At 40.7% G+C, this 21,834-nt stretch overlaps 1 protein-coding gene across 3 annotated transcripts in view; it reads left to right on the top strand.

The window, feature by feature from the left end:
• Positions 1–5,669: 5,669 nt before the first annotated feature.
• The window catches only part of LOC133650777 (N-acetylglucosamine-1-phosphotransferase subunits alpha/beta-like), a 96,784-nt gene continuing 80,619 nt past the window's right edge, over positions 5,670–21,834 (top strand). The window contains exon 1 of one of the 3 annotated variants that reach the window (XM_062048415.1): positions 5,670–5,995. In XM_062048415.1, the coding sequence (XP_061904399.1) occupies positions 5,841–5,995 (155 nt within the window). In that variant the 5' untranslated portion in view covers positions 5,670–5,840. Of the gene's footprint in view, positions 5,996–14,886; positions 15,038–19,406; positions 19,666–21,834 lie in introns of those variants that run through there. The other 2 variants (XM_062048416.1, XM_062048417.1) reach the window with 2 other exon arrangements.

Genomic DNA, 21,834 nt, shown 5'->3' with positions numbered 1-21,834 from the left:
CCACATTCTTGGCCGACAAGGGGGACGCTTGTGGGCGCCTGATGGCCGCTTGTGCGGCAGGTAAGCTGGAGGTCGCGGAGGCGACTCCAGGACAAGAACCGATGATGGGCCCACTGGAACGGATAGCGCCGCCGTGGGGCGGCCCGCTGGAAACGAGGATGGCGGTGCCGTGGGACGGCCTGGTGGGGACGAAGATGGTGTCAGCGTGTCCAGCAGGTGTCCAGAGCCAGAGCAGCAAGCGGCTGGTCTGTCGGCGTGTCCAGAGCCAGAGCAGCAGGTGGCTGCTGCCCCACTGTGGTTGCTGGTGTCTTCTGCAGAGCTGGAGCTGCAGGCAGCGAAGGTTGATCAGAGTGTACCACAGCAGGCAGAGGAGGCCGAGCAGGAGGTGTAGACTTTGCTTGAGTCAGGCCTGGCGGCAGAGGTCGCGCAGGAGGTGTAGGCTTGGCTGGAGAGAGGACAGGCGGCAGGGCCCGAGCAGGAGGTAGCAGCCTGGCTGGACGCAGCTGTGCCTCCCCAGTTGCACAGCTACCAGCCCTAGCTTCCTCCCCCCTCCCCACCAGGAATTGGATACCAGACACTCCCGGTGATTGCAGGAACAGACGCCAAGGTTGGGATGGAGGAGATTAGGAGGTGGGTTGAATGTTCCTCCTTTGTAGGTTGTCCACAATGTCCATGTAAAATCCAAACAGTGGGTGTTTGTGGAGACAAGGAGGGAAAAGCCAGTGAAGTGGGTGGAGCCTGACTCCTAGGGGGCGGAGCTTGAGTTTTTGGGGTCGACTGGGACTGACTTGGTGCTTTCATCTTTAAAAAAATGTCTTGGTAGTCAGCTATGGATAGTTTAATGTCTCTGGAGGGAGGCTGACAAAAAGCAGAATAAGAAAAAAGAATGTCCTTGCTTGGTGCCTTCTGCCGCTCTGGTGAGGGAATAAAAATCAGGGTGTGGCCCTGCGCGTGTCCATCGCTTCCGAGCGCTTGTCCTTGCGCGTGTCTTCGAAAATGCTGGCATGACGTCATCAAGCTCTGTCTGCTTTGTGCATTGTGCTGTGGCCCAAGTCATGAAATGTTTGACGAAATGATCGATTGGATTACCATATTCTTACTGTGGTGGTGAGGGAGTCGAAGCTGTCTGCCCCTTGCTTCGACTCGGTGGAGCAAGGACGGCTCTCGCCTACGGCAACGAGCATGGGTCGGCGGAATGGCGTAGTCGCGAGCAGGCCCGGCCCTAACCAATCTGGCGCCCTAGGCAAGATTTTAGGTGGCGCCCCCCCCACATCGGCAGTGAAGTGTATATACTCACAAAAAACCGAATATCTTTAGGCCTTTTTTTTTACTTAAAGAAAGCAAATTAACAATCAGAATAGTTAAAAAGATTAAAAAAAATATGAATAAATAAATGAATACAAAAAATGAATATATGAATTACAATATTTTTTACATACATAAACACAAAATAAAACGTGTCAGCAAGTTGCATAAAATAAATTAAAAATACAATATGAATAAGGCACTGCACAAAACAAGATATCAAACCAGTATGACTTTAACAACTATATTACAAAAAAATGGGATCCTACAGAGTTCTCTATTTGTGCTTTTTAATATTGCATTAACTAGAATGACTTACAAATTACTCTACACCACCCCCTCATCAACCTCACATCACCTGCTACAGCCTTACTCTCCTAGTCTTTCTTGCAGCAAAGTCATCTACAACATCATCATATGACAACTGATTTGAGACCACATGATTTATGCTTATAATGGAAAGTCCACTGAGACGTTCTTGCATCATAGTAGATCTCAGGTAGGTTTTAATGAGTTTGAGCTTAGAGAAGCTTCTTTCAGCAGCAGCCACTGTAACAGGAAGAGTGGCAGAGATTCTCAGAGCAACCCACATGTTGGGGTACATTTCTGCCAGCTTCTTCTCATGCAGGAAGGTAAAGAGTTCCATGTTTGTCATGTTCTTTGATGGCAATGGTGGGAAATTCTGCATTTCCATTGCAAGTTCTGTGCCATTAATGTCCAGCTGGCTGTCATGGGTCAGAGTAGTACTCAAGGTTTGGCACTGCTGTAGCAGCTCTTCTTTTTGTAAGTTGTGGAAATTGAGGAGTACTCCAAACTTGTCATTCACCTCTCCAAGGCTCTGAAATCTCTCATCAAGTGAAAATGTGGTTTCCATTTTTTTTTAAGTGCATCGTGTATGGGCTCATCTGGAGACTCATAACCGAAGTGCCTTTTGGTGGTTCTCAATCGCTTTTGTTTGAGTTCAGCCTCCGTATTCATTTCTTCACACATCTCCTTTGCCGTTGTCTGTGCATCAGAAAATCCAGTGTTTCTGTAGCTGGTGAGGGAATCTTTGGTTTTCTTCAGCAAGTCGACAGCCACATCGAGCTGTATGGAGGGCGACTGCATGAGTTTACTCACATACTTGATCTTGCTGAGAATGTCATACCAGATGGCTGTACAAATGCAAAAAGGATAGGATCCAATCTCCTCAGCCAAAGACTGGGCTTCAACTCTCACCACAGGGTCTGTAGTTGTTTCCCTCACCTCCAGAAGAGCCTCTCTGACTTGCCGAGCCTGATATCTGACTGCCTCAATGCTTTTTATCCTGCTTTCCCATCTGGTCTCAGCCCATGATTTTTAACATGTTTCAGGAGGACACCCCACCTATGGGTGGAGGCTGAGAAGAGCTTGAATAACTTTGCTAAATGCCCAAAGTAGCCAAGGGCATCTGGTGAGCTTTTTGCAGCATCAACTACTACCAGATTTAAAGCGTGGGCACCACATGGGACAAAAAAAGCTCTTGAGTTTAGCTGAAGCAACCTTGCCTGAACACTTTTATTTTTTCCCTTCATGTTGGCTCCATTGTCATAACACTGTCCTCTGCAGTCTTCAAAAGGAATGTTAAGCTCCTCTAACCGTTTTAGGATGAGAGTTGACAAAAGATCTCCTGTTGATTCCTCTGCAACAAGAAAGCCCAGGAAATGCTCTTTAACTTGTGGTATGTCTTCTTGTGACACTATCCTGACTATGACAGAGAGCTGTTCCTTATGACTCAGATCAGGTGTGCAATCTAAAATGATGGAGAAATACTTTGATGTTTTGATCTCTTCCACAATGCGTTTTATTATTCTTGAACTGATGGAGTCAATCAGTTCATTTTGGATTGTTTTTCCCAGATAATGTACACTACCGTTCAAAAGTTTGGGGTCACCCAAACAATTTTGTGGAATAGCCTTCATTTCTAAGAACAAGAATAGACTGTCGAGTTTCAGATGAAAGTTCTCTTTTTCTGGCCATTTTGAGCGTTTAATTGACCCCACAAATGTGATGCTCCAGAAACTCAATCTGCTCAAAGGAAGGTCAGTTTTGTAGCTTCTGTAACGAGCTAAACTGTTGTCAGATGTGTGAGCATGATTGCACAAGGGTTATCTAATCATCAATTAGCCTTCTGAGCCAATGAGCAAACACATTGTACCATTAGAACACTGGAGTGATAGTTGCTGGAAATGGGCCTCTATACACCTATGTAGATATTGCACCAAAAACCAGACATTTGCAGCTAAAATAGTCATTTACCACATTAGCAATGTATAGAGTGTATTTCTTTAAAGTTAAGACCAGTTTAATGTTATCTTCATTGAAAAGTACAGTGCTTTTCCTTCTAAAATAAGGACATTTCAATGTGACCCCAAACCTTTGAACGGTAGTGTACGTGACTGCCAGCTCCACTTTCTACTCGACTGACATGCTGCTTCATCACTGGATCAAATTTGGCCATAAGCTCCACTTCTTTCAGAAAATTGCCATTGTCTGGTTTATTTAATGTGTCTGTGGACCCCCTGAAAGCCATGTTTCTTTCAGCTAAGGACTGAATTATTGCCACCAAACGATGTAGAATTTCACGCCACCTTTTTCTCTCAGCCTCAGCAAGTGCCATCTCTTGTTTATCTATTGTGAGTCCATTCGCAAAACGGACCTCCAAGTCCTTCCATGTTGCCATGTGAGCATTATGCTCCTGGCTATCCTCATGGACCTTGAGCAATTGGCTTGCATTTTTCCAGTCCTTCAGACCTTCCCTACTCAGTTTGTAATCTCTCTTGGAAAACATTTTGCAGCAGAAGCAGTGCAAGCTATCCTCTTTTTCCGAGTACATTATCCAGGTTCTTCTCACCTTTTCCCCATTGATTAAGAGTCTGTTAAAATAATCATGCTGACACCTTCGTCCGTCTTTCTGTTTCGGGAATGTGAAGTCACTATCAATTACAAATGGACCTCTGTGAACTAACTCTGTTCGTACCTTTTCAGTTAAAGCAGAAGGCCAGTCAGCAGGGTCTATTGGTGCAGCAGGAGGACCGCTTGATGCTGCTGCATCACTGCTGGGTTGTGCTGCTGAGGTAGAGGCAACAGGCGGAGCGCCTGATGCTGCTGCAAAACTGGTGGGTTGTGCTGCTGAGGTAGAGGCAACAGGAAGACCGCTTGATGCTGCTGCATCACTGCTGGGTTGTGCTGCTAATGCTGCATCACTGGTGGGTTGTGCTGCTGAGGTGGAGGCAACAGGAAGACCGCTTGATGCTGCTGCATCACTGCTGGGTTGTGCTGCTGATGCTGCATCACTGGTGGGTTGTGCTGCTGAGGTGGAGGCAACAGGAAGACCGCTTGATGCTGCTGCATCATGGCTGGGTTGTGCTGCTGATGCTGCATCACTGGTGGGTTGTGCTGCTGAAGTGGAGGCAGCAGCGGTAGATGTGGTAGATGGCCCAGGGGTGGGATTTAGAAACTTCAACAGTGCATCTGAAGAGAGGAGTATGTGACACCATTGAGTATTACAGTCTAATAATAAAAACATATGATTCCAGGAATAAAATGAAATGATATAATATAGATGAAAAACCAAAGAGATATATGTATGATGTTAACTGATATGCAAATTAGATTAGATTCAATTTATTGTCATCATTACAGTGAAATGCTGAATAGCAGAATGCAAAGTAACAGTATAATATATTATATGAGAATGTTATGTTATGATTATCTTTAACCAAATCACAGCAGTGCTCAAATTAAAAAACAGCATTCCCTCTCATGTGATATTGCTTAATTAACATTAATGATATGCACTTTAACAACTAGGCTTACAACTATACCTAATATATAAAGGGGTGGAAAAGTGACTATTACCTGCAGGGCAAACATTAGCTAACCAGAAGGCAATAACAATGTAAACAAAAAACACCTGCTTAAAATATCTAATACAAATGTCCCTGAGGAATGTAAGGTGGGAGTACTGTAATTACCTAACGTTACATTATTATTTTCCATAACAATTTAGCCCCCTCCACAATATTAACCCGGCGTTAAAACAGAACTAGCTATTTATTGATTAGCAATTGCCGAATCATGTAACATTAGCTTAATGCTAAAAAGCCAGGTTACTATCACATTCTGTAACAGACAAATAATTTCATGTAGGCTAACGTTACCTACCTGCTACCTCTGCCTTTTTCTCGTTTCTCCTCCTCTTCTTTTCTATTTTTTCTTCCCTGGGCACCTGACAGTTTTAGCCGTTTTGACATCTTGTGTTGATTTTTTGATGTGGTGACGTCCAAAAAGAGTCATGATATGGGAAGGGAGGGGGCGCACCGTACGGGAGGAGAGGGGGGGGGGGGGGGGGGGGGGGCGTAATGTTGTAACAAATAATATTTCTATTAAATAGGCTTTACTTTGCATTTTAATTAACGTGGGATTATTTTTTGTATTTAGAAATAATAGTACCAATTTTTTTTTTTCTCTTTTTTTTTTCTCCAACATTTGTGGCACTAGCGTGGCGCCCCCTGATGTACGGCACCCTTAGCATTTGCCTATACGGCCTATGCCACGGGCCGGCCCTGGTCGCGAGGCAACACAGAGTAGACCGGGACCGCATCTTCATCTGGCCATCTGTGAAGTATTTGCGATTCCAAAGATGTGGAAGACCTCAGGCAGTTTGCAGGTAAGAAGATTCATGTACTTCAATACTAAAGGCAACGTAACACAAACTAGTGCTAGCTTAGCGTAGCATGAAGAATAACAAAGTGAAAACAGGTAGCATGAAACAAACAACAAAACCAACAAACAAACCGTCGTTTGTAGCGAACAGCGAACAATGGACCAGCAACTAAGACAGGGAAAACACCAGAATATAAAGGAGAGTGATTAGGGGCAGAAACAGGTGAGGACGCTAATCAACAAACAGAAAGCAGATACGGCTAATCAGCCACCTAGTAACAACAAAACGAAACCAAGGGAGATAAAAAACATAACTGGCCACCAAACTAAGGAGATTAATACACAGATTCTAACATAGAATGACAAATCATAACAAACATATTGGGGTCTTTATTCAAAGTTAAATTACTATGATTAATCACAACTGTAATAATATTCCATCCATTTTTCTACCACTTGTCCCTTACGGGGTCACGGTGGGTGCTGGAGCCTAATATATTTTCTTTGTATTGCACTTTACATTTGATCAATATCGGCCCCAGGCCTATGGACACAACACCACTACACCCAAGATAATGGGCATATACACAAACACACACCCCTCCCCCACCCCACGCCTTCACCACCGTTTGATTCCCCTTCGAGGTGATGGACGGCTGAGTAGCGCTTTATAGCAGCATGCCGGCCTCCAGGGTCCCAACTCCCCCCCCCCCCCTCCCTGTTGGGAGTTGTTGTGATTATATGTAACATGTTTATGTGTGCTATGGCAAATGAGTTTTTTTCCCTTGGACTCAGTCTGGACCCCCTCCCGAGGGTCCAGCCTTTGACTGATATTTTTTTTACTCTTCCCCCCTTCCCCAATATCACCTTTTTCCCACCTTTTTTAAGGAGCGCCGTAAGTGTCTGACCCGTTGGCGGTCCTGTTCTTGTCTCCCTGTAATGTATGTCTGCTCTTAGTGGGACTGTGCCGAAAATGTAATTTCAGTTCTTATATGTCTTGTACATGTTAAGAATGGACAATAATAAAGCATCCTGATCCACCCTGAAATCTCAAAGTGCTACAGAGTAAAATCATCATAAAAGCATTAAAACAACCAAAAAACCAATATTAAAAATTAGCTATAGGCTTTTTTTTCTAAAAAGGTAGGTTTTTAGCCCTTTTTTAAAAGCATCCACCGGAAGGGTGTTCCACAGACTGGGAGCGGCAGTTTCAAAAGCTCTGTCCCCTATGGCCTTGAGCCGTGTCCTGGGTGTGCGCAGACAGTGCTGTTGACCTGACCGGGTCCTACCTGAGGTGTGTGTTGTGAGGAGATCGGTGAGGTAAGAGGGGGTATCACCGTGCAGAAAGTGGTGGGTGTGCAGGAGGACCTTGTATTCAATGCGGGTGGTGATGGGGAGCCAGTGAAGGGTGCAGAAGATGGGAGTTATGTGCTCATACTTCCGCACCCTCATCAGGCCCCTAACAGCGCTGTTCAGAACATCCCCTGATGTTTTGGAGGCTCCTGCCAGGAATCCTGATGAGAAGTGTGTTACTGTTATCCAACCAGGGGGAGACAAAGGCATGGATGAGCTTCTCTGCTGCTGGAAGGGAGAGGATGGGGTGGAGTTTGGATATGTTACAGAGCTGAAATAAAGAGGTTTTGCAGATGTGGATGACATGTTTGTCGAAGGAAAAGTGGGGGTCAAACTTGACTCCAAGGTTGGTAACGGAGGGAGAAAGTTGTGGCCAAAAAATGAAACTGAGTTTATGTGGGAAGAACTGAGTTGTTGAGGAGTACTGGTTTGGATGGCTTCTGTTTTTGAGCTGTTCAGCTGCAGGAAGCTTTGACTTATCCATGCGTTGATCTCCTCCATGCAGAAGCTGAGACGAGTAACAGTGGCAGAGGGGAACCCAGAGGGGGACATCTTGAGGTAGCATGGCAGTGGAAATGAATTACATGCCTGCTGACAACACACCCGAGGGGAAGCATGTAGATAGTGAAGAGGGTTGGACCGAACACGAAGCCATGGGGGACCCCACAGGTGACAGTGTGGGGTGAGATTTAGCGTAGGACCATGTGCTCGGTCCTGTCAGTGAGATAGGAGCAGAACCAGTGAAGAGCAGCGTCAGAGAGGCCGACGAATTGCTGACGACGGAGGAGGAGGATGTTGTGGTCAATGGTGTCAAACGCAGCAGAGAGGTCGAGAAGAATAAGGAGGGATGTGGAACTGGAGTCAGAGGCCATCAGCTGATCACTGGTGACTCTGATGATAGCTGTTTCTGTGCTATGGTAGGGGCGTAAACCGGATTGGAATTTTTCATAAAGGTGATTTGATTTGGGATGGCTGTGAAACTGGATAAAAAACACTTTTCCTAGTATTTTGGAAATTAATGGGATATTTGAAATCGGTCGGTAAATTGGCAAAAAGGAATGGGTCTAAGGTTGTTGTTTTTTGAGCACAGGTTTTATCAGAGCTGTTTTGAGGGAGGGAGGAACGTTGGCTGTTTGAAGAGAAAGATTCATTATTTTTTTTATGAGAGGGGTAATTGAATGGTTGTGTGTTTTTGAGGAGAGGATATGGGAGGGGATCATGGAAGCATGTGGATGGTTTGGATCCGCGGATGATCTTCTCGACCTCCTGCTGCGTTGTAGGAATGAAATGTGAGAAATGTGTGCTGAAGTTGCTGGGATGTCTTGAATGGGACTATATGTGTTTGTATGATGAATGAGCGGATATTGTCAGTTTTGGAGGTATAAAATTAAAGGAACTTGTTGCAGTTATTGTCTGTATGATTTTAGTATGGGGTGATTTTAGGTTTGAGAATGTGACTTACTGTAGAGAAGAGTTGCTTGGAGTTAAATGGATTATTGTTGATGATTGTGGAATAGTGTTCTGACCTGGACAAGGAAAGGGCTTTAGCGTAAGACCTTTAATGTTCCTGGTATGCCAATTTATGCACCGTCAGGCCGGATGTTACGCTAGCTCGCGCCAGGACACAACCTGACCGGTTCATTTGCCTTAGCTTCTCTGTGTACCATAGAGCAGACCGGGAGAAGGAGACTGTCCGTTTTTTCAATGGTGTATGAAAGTCCAGGATGGAGGATGGACTGTCATTGTAAAAATCCACAAGGTTGGAGACTTAGGAGGTTGTAGGTGGGAGAATAAGCAGGAGATGATGATTGAAAGAGGAGGAAGCAATGTTATTTAGGTTCCTGAAAGTTATTGTACCTTCTGGTTTTTGTGTAGGGAGATGGTAGGGGGTATTTCGAGCTAACTGCTAATGGTCAGATACACCAGTGACATATACATGGAGCTCAGTGTCTATGAGGGAGTCGGTAATTAATCGTAATTAACCTTATTTAAAAAAAAATATTTAGGCTCTTTTCCAACGCTACAACTTTTACAGGAACTTTCCCATTTACCCAGGTAAATAAAGTTCATTCTGTGTTTCCACTAAAAACTACTTGGGTAGATTTAATTCTTCAGGAATTTTTTTTGTTCCTGCCAGCCGGGTGGGACTTTTGAAAGTTTCCTGCAACCTAATCGGGGGCAGGCTGTGCTGTCGAACGCTGATTGATTGAACACTTTGAACACGTTCCTAAAACTTATTTTTCGAACACAGGACCGCCATTACAGACGACTTCTTTATTTCCCCTTTCTTGTGTATTTCTGTTACAACAAACCAATTGAAAGAAGAACGAACGGAACTCTTGACTTGCAGGAACTTTTGTTGGGCATCTTTGTGCTTAAGAACGCTGATCAGTGTTTTTACTCAGCCGTCTTTAAACTATATGCAGTTTAACGTTGTTTATTAGTTTTACAAACTTGATTTTAATACGCTAAGCTACAAGTGGACAGACTCTTTTAAACATACAGTATTTCTGGGGGAATATAAAGTATTCAGCCGAACTCAAAGCAACTACCTCAGCTCTGAGACTTTGTTTGAGAAATGTCAAGTAGCGGAAGCAGTACACGAGTGGAACGAAGACAAACGACATCAAATATTAACTATTTACTTCATTGCATCTTGTAAAAGTGGACAGTGTAGTTAATTTGTGTAGTTAATAGCCTCAAAACTAGTGAACCAAATGCTAATGCTAACAAGCTAATGCTAAAGCCGATGCGTTCATGTTGTTGGCTTGAGATAAACACTGACATTTATTCTTTATGTATTGTTATTTACAGCTGAAATGGACCAAAAGGAATCGCTTGACCCTCATGAATTTCTCATTTACTGAGAGGATGACTTTCTGACTGTTGTACACTGCGGACAAACGCCTGACTTTTTAGGACCAATTCGGTAGACTTTATTTTTTTAATCATATTGTTTTATATATTATTGCTTTGTATTTAATTTACTTACTTTTATGTAAAATCACTGTGACCTAACAGTGTCTGTTTATTTACATGGTAAGAGTGTAAAAATATACTAAACCACTCATCAGCCTGATTAGTATGAATTACCCTGAGCTGTGAAATGCGGTGGGAACCCAACCCACACACTTCTACAGAAGTTTATAGTGACAGGAACTAGAGATTCTAGGAGCCTAAAGTTCCTGAAAGCTTTGTGAAAAAGGACCTATTGTGTATGGTGGAGACCGTGTGCTGCTGACCTTGACTTGGGATTTTGTGAATCGGGGGAAGGAATACTTAAAAGGCCCCATCAATCCCATCTGCATGTCTTCCTATTGGGAAGCTGTGCCTGGGGACTGGATTTCCTTCAGGCTCTGGATACTGAGTGAAATTGCTGCTAAAGTATGTATATTGTTTTGTACTGCAATGAGAGGTCCAATTGCGCCATCTGCTGGTACCTAAATGTCTATAAATATGGACTTCCTGCACTCTGCTAATGGTAAGCCACGGGCTGATATTACTCTGCAAAGTATTATAAATTACACTAAAGCTAACGTGAGATGTATTGTAAGATTTCATATAACAGCAGTTGAAATGCTGTGTTGGTGCATTTTCGTTTTGCATTGGTTGTTGCTCACGTCAGATGTATTAATATTTTGCACTGAAGTCAATTATATTTCTCCCTGTAGACATCGAAACCAGTGGAGGTGCCAACCACATATTTCAGTATGTGTGCGTTCTGATCGCTCATTGCAGGTAATAATTGTTGCACTATGTGCGTTTTATGTGTCAAGACGTTTATATTATATTAAAGTTTATATTTGAACATAACGTGGCATGTTATAGTAGCTGGTCACCATTAGATGGTGCCAGAAGTCAATTTAATTATTTGTGTCATGTTACGTTTTGTATGTTGTATTGTTCTATTTTCTATTTCATAAATATATATATATATATAAAAAAGGATGATGTTGGTTAAAAATCAAGTTAAAATATGTTGTATTGAAATAATTAAAACATATTAATACACGTAAAGATAAAAGCAAGTTAAAACCATTATACGATCTCAAGTTAAAAAGTATACTGTTAAAAACCATTGTATTAAGTCTCATCTTTAATTGCATTTCATGTAATTGTAAAAATATTAAGATGTTATGTACTTGAGCAGACTTCCCGCTCTCTGCTAATGACATCAAACCCAGTGGAGGTGCTAACCACATATTGTGTGCGTGTGTGTGTGTGTGTGTGTGTGTGCGGTCTGATCGCTCATTGCAAAGGTTTTAAGTGTTGTACGTGCATACAAATGCTTTAAATTAGATTCTCTTCTTTTGTTGAGAAGAATTGTTGTACATTCTTGGGTAGCAGGTTATAGTTTGCTTGGTACATACTTTTAGTTGTTTGCAAATGTACCAAGTCATTGAAATTCAATATTTTTGATTAAATAAAGAGTTTGTATGTCCTCTAAACCCAACATTATGTATTATTCTAATTTATGTTTTTTAAAACACAAACATTTATTGTCACACCATCGAGGAACATCGAGTTGGGATTTCTGTCTCTAGTATCATTCAAGTCCTCAACTGACTCGGGATTTGGAATCTTTTCCTCCAGATTGGGTCCAATGTTCACAAAGTACTTTTTGAAGCTTTCAATTACTTTGTTCATAATATCATTTTTTACATTTCCATCTGAGAAGTACTTAGGATAAAGACACAAATTGTACTTCAGGTTTTTTTAACTGAATTATATGAAAATAATACATACGTGTTTCAAAACTGAATTTTTCAGTACCAATTTTTTTATACTGAATTTTTATACACCGGATTTATTTAGATTGATTTCTTTTACATTGAATTGTTATACACTGAATTTTAAAACACTGAATTTGTATATAATGAATTTTAAAACACAAATTGTCAGCATCATTTGATTTTAAAAAAGTTCACAAAATTGAAACACAAAAAATTAATTTACATAAATTCTGTGTTAAAAAAAAGCTTCCGTAATAAAGACACAAAATAACCTCCATACAAGGGGGCATTTTGCATTGCACATTGTAGACCGGCAGCTTTACCTCAGTCATCTTGTCACTGATAGCAGCTGGCAATTTGGCTCGCAGATTCTCTGATACCTTCAAGGACGCCGGAAATCAGAGATGGGAGTACTGATACTGATGAGGACACATTTACCAAACACAACACATTTATCAAGTATGTTCAAGCCATAAAACTAATTTCCTGGTCAAGTCTCGAGTCATTGATATCATAATTGTGGGTCATCAATATCATCAAGTCTTTGATGATATTGTCGAATTAAGGCCAAAGTCATCAACATTGCCACTAGAGAACACACCTTTGGGGAAAATCCACCTAAGTATGCCAGAGTCTGCATTTGGATTAGACCTGGAAGCTCCTTGTCTGTGGTCTGGAAAACACAACACCAAACCAATTTGGTGACATCATTAATCATAAGTAATCTTTAAAAGGGAGTGGTTAGATAATTACATTCGGAAACCAAAATTTTTCCAGGTAACTTTTGGAGACTGAGAATATTTTTTTGCCTTCATGCCAACACAGCTGGAATACATAAAATATGTACATTATTCAACTAACAACCACTGCATTCAAAAGGTGACATGTTGGTGTTGTCATTAATCCCCAATCTTTTTACCCAGGGCTGCTTCTGAACAAATTACATGTTTATTTAATTGATGTGAAACAGTGTTTATACTTTTAAGTAAAACTTTAATATAGCGTGTACAGATAGACCTGCTTAATTTCTTATTTGTTCATTCATGTATAAATAAAAATTACTCTGTTTGTCATTGATTCCCTCCAAATATATTTTTCATAAATGTAAATTATTGTGGGAATTCTTCCAGGGCGTGCTCGGTCCGTGCCCCTCTTCCTATGTGCAAAAAGTCCATCCAAACACTTTTTATGAAGTTTTTTTTTTTGATCGTGACTGAAACAAAAAGTGGTGACGTTCGTCTCCAAGACTTATCTTTAATGGTGTACATTTTAAAAACATGAATTATGATACTTTTGAAGAGGATGGGGCGTGGAGTGGTTCCAAGCACAATCTGGAAACGCCCCCACAAACGGACAGCTTGCACACAGAATACAAAAACAGGTTATAAGTCAAGTTATAAAGTTCTGCGGAGCAAAACTTTCAACAAAGCGTAACATTTAAGTTGGTCTGTTATTGTTTACAAACTATTGGATCATGTTACTATTATTTTCAAGTAATACATTTGTTGTATTTGATTCCTACATGTTGTTTCTGTTGGCCCGAATAGGTGGTGGAAAGAGAAAGGAGAGCGCGAGACTTGTGAACAAATGGGCGGTTATGTATTTTATTACGAGTTTTGATACATTTTCAGTTTGGATATTTTTTGTATTGTTTTATATGTTATTTGGTTACCAAAAAGCATACAAATTGGCATTTTGTGTCTGTTTTTGCCAGTTATATATTTATTTAATTTGATAATGTGAGCGTGTACTGATTGTGTTAAGTAAATAACTATACTCTTTGAAAACATTCTGCTGGGAATTGTCGTCACTGATCCTGGTAGCGTGTTACTTAGTAACGCGTTAGTCTAATATGACGTCTTTTTTCATTAACGACAAATCTAACGCGGTACTATTTCCAAACCAGTAGTCAGATTAAAGTTTATTGAATCCAAGTCAATGTGTGTTACTATTTTTTTCTTTTGTAATTTTCCCTCGTAAAAAGATGTTTTATTTCTTCTTGCGGTTTTGGAGAGTGATGTCATGTAAGCGACAAGTCACATTTTCAGCATGAGGATATCACTCGTGTGTGACAACCAAAGGAAACACAACAATAGAGGGCGGAGAGAGAAGTGCGTTTTCAAGTCGGAAATACAGTCATTATTTCGAGATTATGTCCGTTAAAGACAGCAATATAAAGGTTCGCTGTACACTCTGTCCTGGAGACAAAGTATTATCCACCTTCAAATTTGAAAAAACATTTGAAGTCACGGCAAACTGACAGTGAAAGTCCCACCAGGTGGTGCAAAGGAGAAAGCTGTGACTGATACAGCAGGCCCCCCACCACCCAAACAACAGAAGCTGGACTTTCGTGCAAAAGCGTTAAGTGGGGGGGAGTCAAAGAAGTTGGTCAGGCAGTATGTTGCAGAGGTGTGGACTCGAGTCACATGACTTGGACTCGAGTCAGACTCGAGTCATGAATTTGATGACTTTAGACTCGACTTGACAAAATGTAAAGAGACTTGCAACTCGACTTAGACTTTAACATCAATGACTTGTGACTTCACTTGGACTTGAGCCTTTTGACTTGACATGACTTGCTACTTTCCCCAAAACCCAAACCTTAAAAAGTTATTTGGGAGCGCTCTGTATCTTTCATTTTACACGTCTGTGTCTATAAGCGTGTGTGCTGCTTGTCAGCGTGTGTGCTGTCAGTACAACAGCCAATCAAATTAGATCTACGTTGTTTTCATCCCACAGCTCTCATCCAATCCAATTGCAGGACAACCACCGAACATGAGTTGTCAAACAATGCGGCAGTGAGAAACAATTATGCCAAAGTTAGTTTCGTTCGGGTATAAAAACTACGACTTGGTCAACAAAAAACGAATTTCTGTATGCAAATCACGCAGTTCGAATATTACAGACGGAGACGCAACAACTTCCAACTTCGTTCGACATTTGAAGTTGCACAAAGAAGGGTAAGTTTTGAATATAAGATAACGTTTATTGGCTAAGTAACATGACTTTTATTTGCTGTGTAGTTAAATCAGTGAGGCTGTAAACTCACTGCTAACGTTATAACCATAGACATCTTATAAGGGTATACAGCATTGAGCGCTACTGCCTACTGGCGCAGACGAGACGCGGAGCCGCCATCTTGGAGTGGTGATCCGCTCCACTCAGTGCAATTCATTTGCAGGAGCAATGAACTGTCAGAGCATTTAATTCATCTTACCTCACTGAATACCACTGATTTTCACGCGTTTTTTTTTGTCATACGTGTAGCTATGATAACGGACACATGTTTTGTTATTCATAGTTTGCTTAACAGTAATATAATATTCTTATATGCTATAAGTGACCAGACGTCCGAGATCAAAACTGGGAATATAAGCCCAGAGAAGGGGGAAAAAAACGGTCAGCTATTTTTAAGTTGAAGAAACAATATGATTAGATTATATATACATGCGTATATCCTACATAAACAATGTATGAATACATTAGATATCTATATATTTTAGGGACCTATGGACTGTAACTCTGTTGCTGCAGCAGCAGAGAGTTTATTCTGTCTTGACACTTTGTATTGATATTTTGTATTACATTCTTCCCTTAAATGATAATGTTTACAGTGATTGTTTTATATCTATTTTTTATGTATGTCGCTTTGGATAAAAGCGTCTGCCAAATACTTAAACATATATAAACACCTGAAAGTCTTTATATCAGCTAAAACCACCAATCTGTTTCACTGGATTCAGAATAAAACCAAATTATGTCTTACCCAACAACGTTAGTATTTGAATATTGTTACTTGAAGACTTATTCCTGGTTACAATTATACTGTTAAGAAAGTATTGTCTTATACTTTGCCTAAAATGAGAATGCATCATAATCAGTGGCGGCTGGTGAATTTTGTTTTAGGTGGGGCTGAAAGTTTGTAAACCAAACCCCTGTAGGGGGTCATCCTCCCCCAGAAGATTTCTTTGTGATTCTCACATACAAATATTGAAGATCTTTGCTCCTTCTCAACTTTGTGGTAATGTTATTTTCATAAAATACAACCAATAGTATGTTAATGTTTGTTTTTGCAAATGTGTTTATTCTGTAAAGGAATGAGTTAAATGTTTAAAATGGTTTAAACTATTAAAATGACTGGTTTATAGTGCTATTATGAATTGCAATGTCAGCACTATTTTTTTTTCCTGCAATTTCAAATGCACTTGTTTTAATAAATAAATACAGCGTTTTAAAAGCATACACAATCTGTGTAAAAATATTAGTCTGTGGTTAAAAGGACTTGAAAGGACTCGAAACTCAAAATGCAGGACTTGGGACTTGACTTGAGACTTTCTAGTCTTGACTTTGGACTTGACTCGGGACTTGCCTGTCTTGACTCGGGACTTGACTCGAGACTTGAGGGCAAAGACTTGAGACTTACTTGTGACTTGCAAAGCAATGACTTGGTCCCACCTCTGGTATGTTGTCGAGAAAATACTGCCCTTAAGCAACAAAAAGTATAGGTCCTAGGACTGACCCTTGAGGTACTCCGCGAGTTATATTACAATTGTTAGACTTTATGTTGTTGATTTCAACAAACTGATTTCTGTTTCTGTAACCCATTGGTGTGCCACACCTCTTATACCATATTTATATAATGTATGCAACAATATCTTGTGGTCCAGCATATCAAAGGTTTTTTGAAGATCTACAACGATCCTTACTAAATAGTCTTTTTTGTCTATTGCATTGACGATTTCTGCAGTTAGTTCCAAAGTTGCTGTAGCAGTTGAATGATTAGAAATCCATATTGGCTGTTACTTAAAATCTTAAATTGAGAAATGTTCAGTCTAATAACAAATAACTTTTTGAGAACTGCGGAAGTAATGATATTGGTCTTTATGTAGCACCCTGAAACTAGAGTTGGATGTAAAATCTAAAGTTGTATTATGATGCATAAATAGAATAATAATTATTCTATTTTGTTAAATGCATTATGCAATGTTTTTCATTTGTCATAAGTGTTGGACTTTGCTGAACTATACGGAAAGCATGTATAATGTGAATACGCATTACGTATTGTGAAATAGTAGATTGCTATATGTGACTTAATGGACTTGGGAGGCCTACCAACGAACCGTGAATAAGGACATTACACCAAACACAGTGATAAATATGTTTATTTATACTGTGGCCATGCTGTGTAGTCAAAGTGTAGTCAATGGGATGTGAGTGTAATTGTGTTGTGTGCTTGTAAGTCATTCATGGGTTGTGAAAAAGTTTGAGTTAAACAGACATGTGTATGGGACATTTTTTTTTATTTTTTTTTAGTGGGAGAGGGTGTAGCACCCTGAAACTAGAGTTGGATGTAAAATAGGCTGACCATATTCTGAAATCCCAAAAAGAGGACACATATATGCGTGCCAAGGCGGGCAGCACGCCAAGGCCGGGACAAGGTGAAAATTTGCCAATGATACTCGAACTTGCTTCATAAGTAATATATTTATTTAAATAAAGCATTTTTTCTCCTATGTTGACAGTAGTGTTGGCGCTAGGAATTTTCAAAATGGGGTCCCAGGGACCCCATCAAGTCATAAAAATGGGGTGCCACAGTAAATTTTTGGGGTACCACTTTTTTGTAAGCGTTTTGAAAATAAATGACAAATGTATGCATTATCCGGTTTTATCTCACATTCTATATTGTGTTTTGGAAAAAGGTTCTCATAAACGTTACTTAATTCATTAAAAAAAATAATACAAAAGAAAACAAATGTGTATACATATGTAAATGTATTCAGTTATAAACATTCATTTACTTTCTTCTTTCCTTCATGGATCTAAACTTTACCGCTGCTGCTAGTTTTTTCTATGTTTTTAGTTAATAAGTTGTAGGTGTATTTATTTCAGTATAAAAGTGTAAAAAGTGTTTTGCTTGGGTCATGAAATGATGATAATGGTGTGCCAGGGCATACATACAGTACATTTTATATTTAACGCTTAAATCTCTGGAGTCTACATCAACTTCACATCTTTTCCTCATTTCAAAATGTTTTAGTTTTTTTATGTTGTGTTTTTTGTTTGTTTGTTTTCCGCCCTTTTTTGTCAAACACAACTATGTTTTTTATGGCAAACACACAAAATATGCAAAATCTTCTACCAAAAACATTTTTCTTAGTGTAATATTTGATGTGAAGTAATCGGAACCTTTGATAGGTCAATAATTCATAATAACATTGATTTTGATTATTATTATTATGTTTTGAGCAATGACAGTTTGAAAGAAAAAAAAACATTTTTGTTTTATTAGTCAACATTGCAACTGTTTCTAAATGACATTTCACCTGTAAGCTTTTTTATTTCACTTTTGTTATGTTTTTGTTTATTTTAATAGTATTTTTAGAATGTGCCGTGGGCCTTTAAAACATTAGCTGTGGGCTGCAAATGGTAAAATAAAAAAAATCTGCGTCCTTTCTGATTTCAATGCGTTAAAAAGACACAAAAAGTGCGTTAACGCCAACACTGCTTGACAGTATGACAAAATAAGTCACAGTTATATTCTGTAACATTCATAGTTTTGGAAAAAAAGTGCAGAGGTAGATATATTCAAAATAACCTCTTGTATATAATCTAAACATAAATAATGCCTCAAAAGAAGTTGATTACATTTAAACAAAAAACAGCAGACGAGCTCTCGCCCTGCACAGCTGTTTTGTGCTTTGTAGTGTCGATATGGGCTTGTAGATCTTTATTTGCCACAGATACATACGTTCCTGCTTTGCACACAGTGCATTCTGCTTCCCATGTGTCACGGCCAGGACAAAAACACAAATACTTTTTCCGCAAATCATCCGTGAAGTTGCATTTACTTTTCGGCATTTCTTGTTTTCATGTCTCTCTCCACTCACTAGCTCTCTCGCTCTGTGTCTCTGCCCCTCCCTCACGAATGTTTCTGCGTGTGCACCCTCACAGTTTGTTTTGTTTAACCCCTTCTTAACTTAACCCTGGACGTAAATTGAAAATACACGCAACCCTAATTCAAAATGCCGGACATTTGAGGCATTTAAGAAACCCCGCCCGGACACCCCCGCAAAAGAGGACATGTCCGGGGAAAAGAGGACGTATGGTCAGCCTAATGTAAAGTCCAAAGTTGTATTATGATGCATAAATAGAATAATACTTATTCTATTTTTGTTAAATGCATTATGCAATGTTTTTCATTTGTCATATTCATCTCTGTGTATGATAAGTTATGACTATTGGGAAGGGGAGCTGCGTCATTTCCTAGGTTTTGTGTGTAATGCGCAGGCTCGAGAAGAAAACAGGAAGTGAAATAGTGAGCGGGAAAAAGAGGGATATCAGAAAATGCCTGTAATATGAACCGTGGGCTTCTTGAATTAATATTGCACCGAAGAGACGACGTTTGGTCATTTTAAGGGTGCAACATAATTTTGGTGTTTCCACCCGGTCAGGCGAAGTTATCCCCGTGGAAATAAGTTTTGATGGAAACAGTGCAAGTGCATTGAACTACCGAAGTCAAGCTTGTTAATGATCAGCGAACAACGTTCACCCGCCGAAAGGAAAGTCTGCCAAACAAGACCAGTGATTTGTGAGTAAATACAGTCTGAACATGGATGTTGAGTGGGAATCACTACTGACCGAAATCGAAATTAAACTTGTCACGTTATCAGTATGTCATCTCAAATTAATAAGTGAAGAGTTGAAATTGGACTTGCAGAAGAAGTGCAATTGTCATGTCGCTTACTAGGGAGAGAAATTCTGAATTACTTGGAAAGTGAGGAGATTACAAGTTTAGAAGAATGAGGTTTGTCAATACTTTTGGCTACAAATGATTTGATCGATAACATCCAGAAAAAGGCTGACAGCAGCAACGTACCAGCGGAGCCTGAAACACCTGAGCAGTCAAATGTGGTCTTGGAGCGCCCTCTATTGTCAGCCGATGGTACTACAAGTCCAACAGTGCCAACAACGTCAACTAGTAGTGTACCATTTGCAGAAAATAAGCATGTCAATAACCGATCTCTTTGAATTTGCACCAAATGTATCGAAAATACTTTAGGATCATTGGACAAATAGGTGATGCAAGGCAAAAGGACACATTAAATGACACCAGTCTCGAAAGACAAATTCAAAGTGGATTGAAAAAAGGTTACGATGAATGTGAAATTAGGGAGGCAGTGATTCAATCAATTGTGCCTGATGTCAAAATAAGAAGTTATCTGGAAAGCAGACCAGAATTAACACTAAACTCATTATGACAAGTTTTAAGGACGCATTTTGTTGAGAAAGACGCCACAGAGCTATTTAATATGCTGACACGAATGTTCCAAGAGCCTAAAGAAACCCCTATTCAGTTCCTCATCCGTGCCATAGATCTTAGACAGAAAGTCCTTCTTACACGGGGCGGTATAGCTCGGTTGGTAGAGCAACTGTGCCAGCAACTTGAGGGTTGCAGGTTTGATCCCCGCTTCCGCCTACCGAGTCACTGCTGTTGTGTCCTTGGGCAAGACACTTCACCCACCCGCTCCCAGTGCCACCCACACTGGTTTAAATGTAACTTAGCTATTGGGTTTCACTATGTAAAGCTCTTTGAGTCACTAGAGAAAAGCGCTATATAAATATAATTCACTTTACACTTCACACATCTGAGAAAGCAAAGATTGGCCTAAAGCACGGGTCAATTGCGTTATTTTGGAGCCCGCACCTTAATATTAAAATGTAATGTTAGTGCGGCCCGCAAGTTTTATATGAATGGCGCTTGACAGCGTCATACTTGCCAACCCTCCCAATTTTTCCCGGAGACTCACGAATTTCAGGGTAACCATTCTCTCGAATGTCTTCACCCAAACAACAATATTAAGGGCGTGCCGTGATGTCACTGCCTTTAGCGCCCTCTACAACCTGTACAAAAAGCGTGCCAGCCCAGTCACATGTTGTATTTGGCTTCTGAACACACACGTAAATGACTGCAAGACATACTTGGTCAACAGCCACACAGGTCACACTGAGGGTCGCCGTATAAACAAGTTTAACACTGTTAAAAATATGCGCCACACTGTGAACCCACACCACAAGAATGTCAAACACATTTCGGGAGAACATCCGCACCGTAACACAACAGAACAAATACCCAGAACCCCATGCAGCCCTAACTCTTCCGGGCTGCAATATACACCCCCCCGCCCCTCCGTGCATCGGTTGAGGTGGGCGGGGTTGAGGGGCGGGGTTTGGTGGTAGCGGGGTGTATATTGCAGCACGGAAGAGTTAGGGCTGCAAGGTGTTCTGGGTATTTGTTCTGTTGTGTTTATGTTGTCTTACGGTGCGGATGTTCTCCCGAAATGTGTTTGACATTCTTGTTTGGTGTGGGTTCACAGTGTGGCGCATATTTGTAACAGTGATAAAGTTGTTTATACAGTCACCGTCAGTGTGACCTGTATGGCTGTTGACCAAGTATGTCTTGCAGTCACTTACGTGTGTCTGCAGAGGCCGCATACAACATGTGACTGGGCTGGCACGCTGTTTGTATGGTGAAAAAGCGGATGCGACGACAGGTTGTAGAGGACGTTAAAGGCAGTGCTATCACGGCACGCCCTTAATATTATTGTCCGAGTGAAAATCGGAACAAATTCGGGGGAATGGTTGCCCCGGGAGATTGTCCGTAGGGGCACTGAATTTCGGGAGTGTCCCGGAAAAATCGGGAGGGTTGGCAAGTATGTTGCTAGGGCGGGATAGCCCTTCAAAGAAGGTGAATTCATCA

This window comes from Entelurus aequoreus, linkage group LG05, assembly GCF_033978785.1.
Source record: "Entelurus aequoreus isolate RoL-2023_Sb linkage group LG05, RoL_Eaeq_v1.1, whole genome shotgun sequence".
NCBI lineage: Eukaryota > Metazoa > Chordata > Actinopteri > Syngnathiformes > Syngnathidae > Entelurus > Entelurus aequoreus.
Note: the sequence above shows the minus strand (reverse complement) of the source record. Positions and strands in the feature narration are given on the sequence as shown.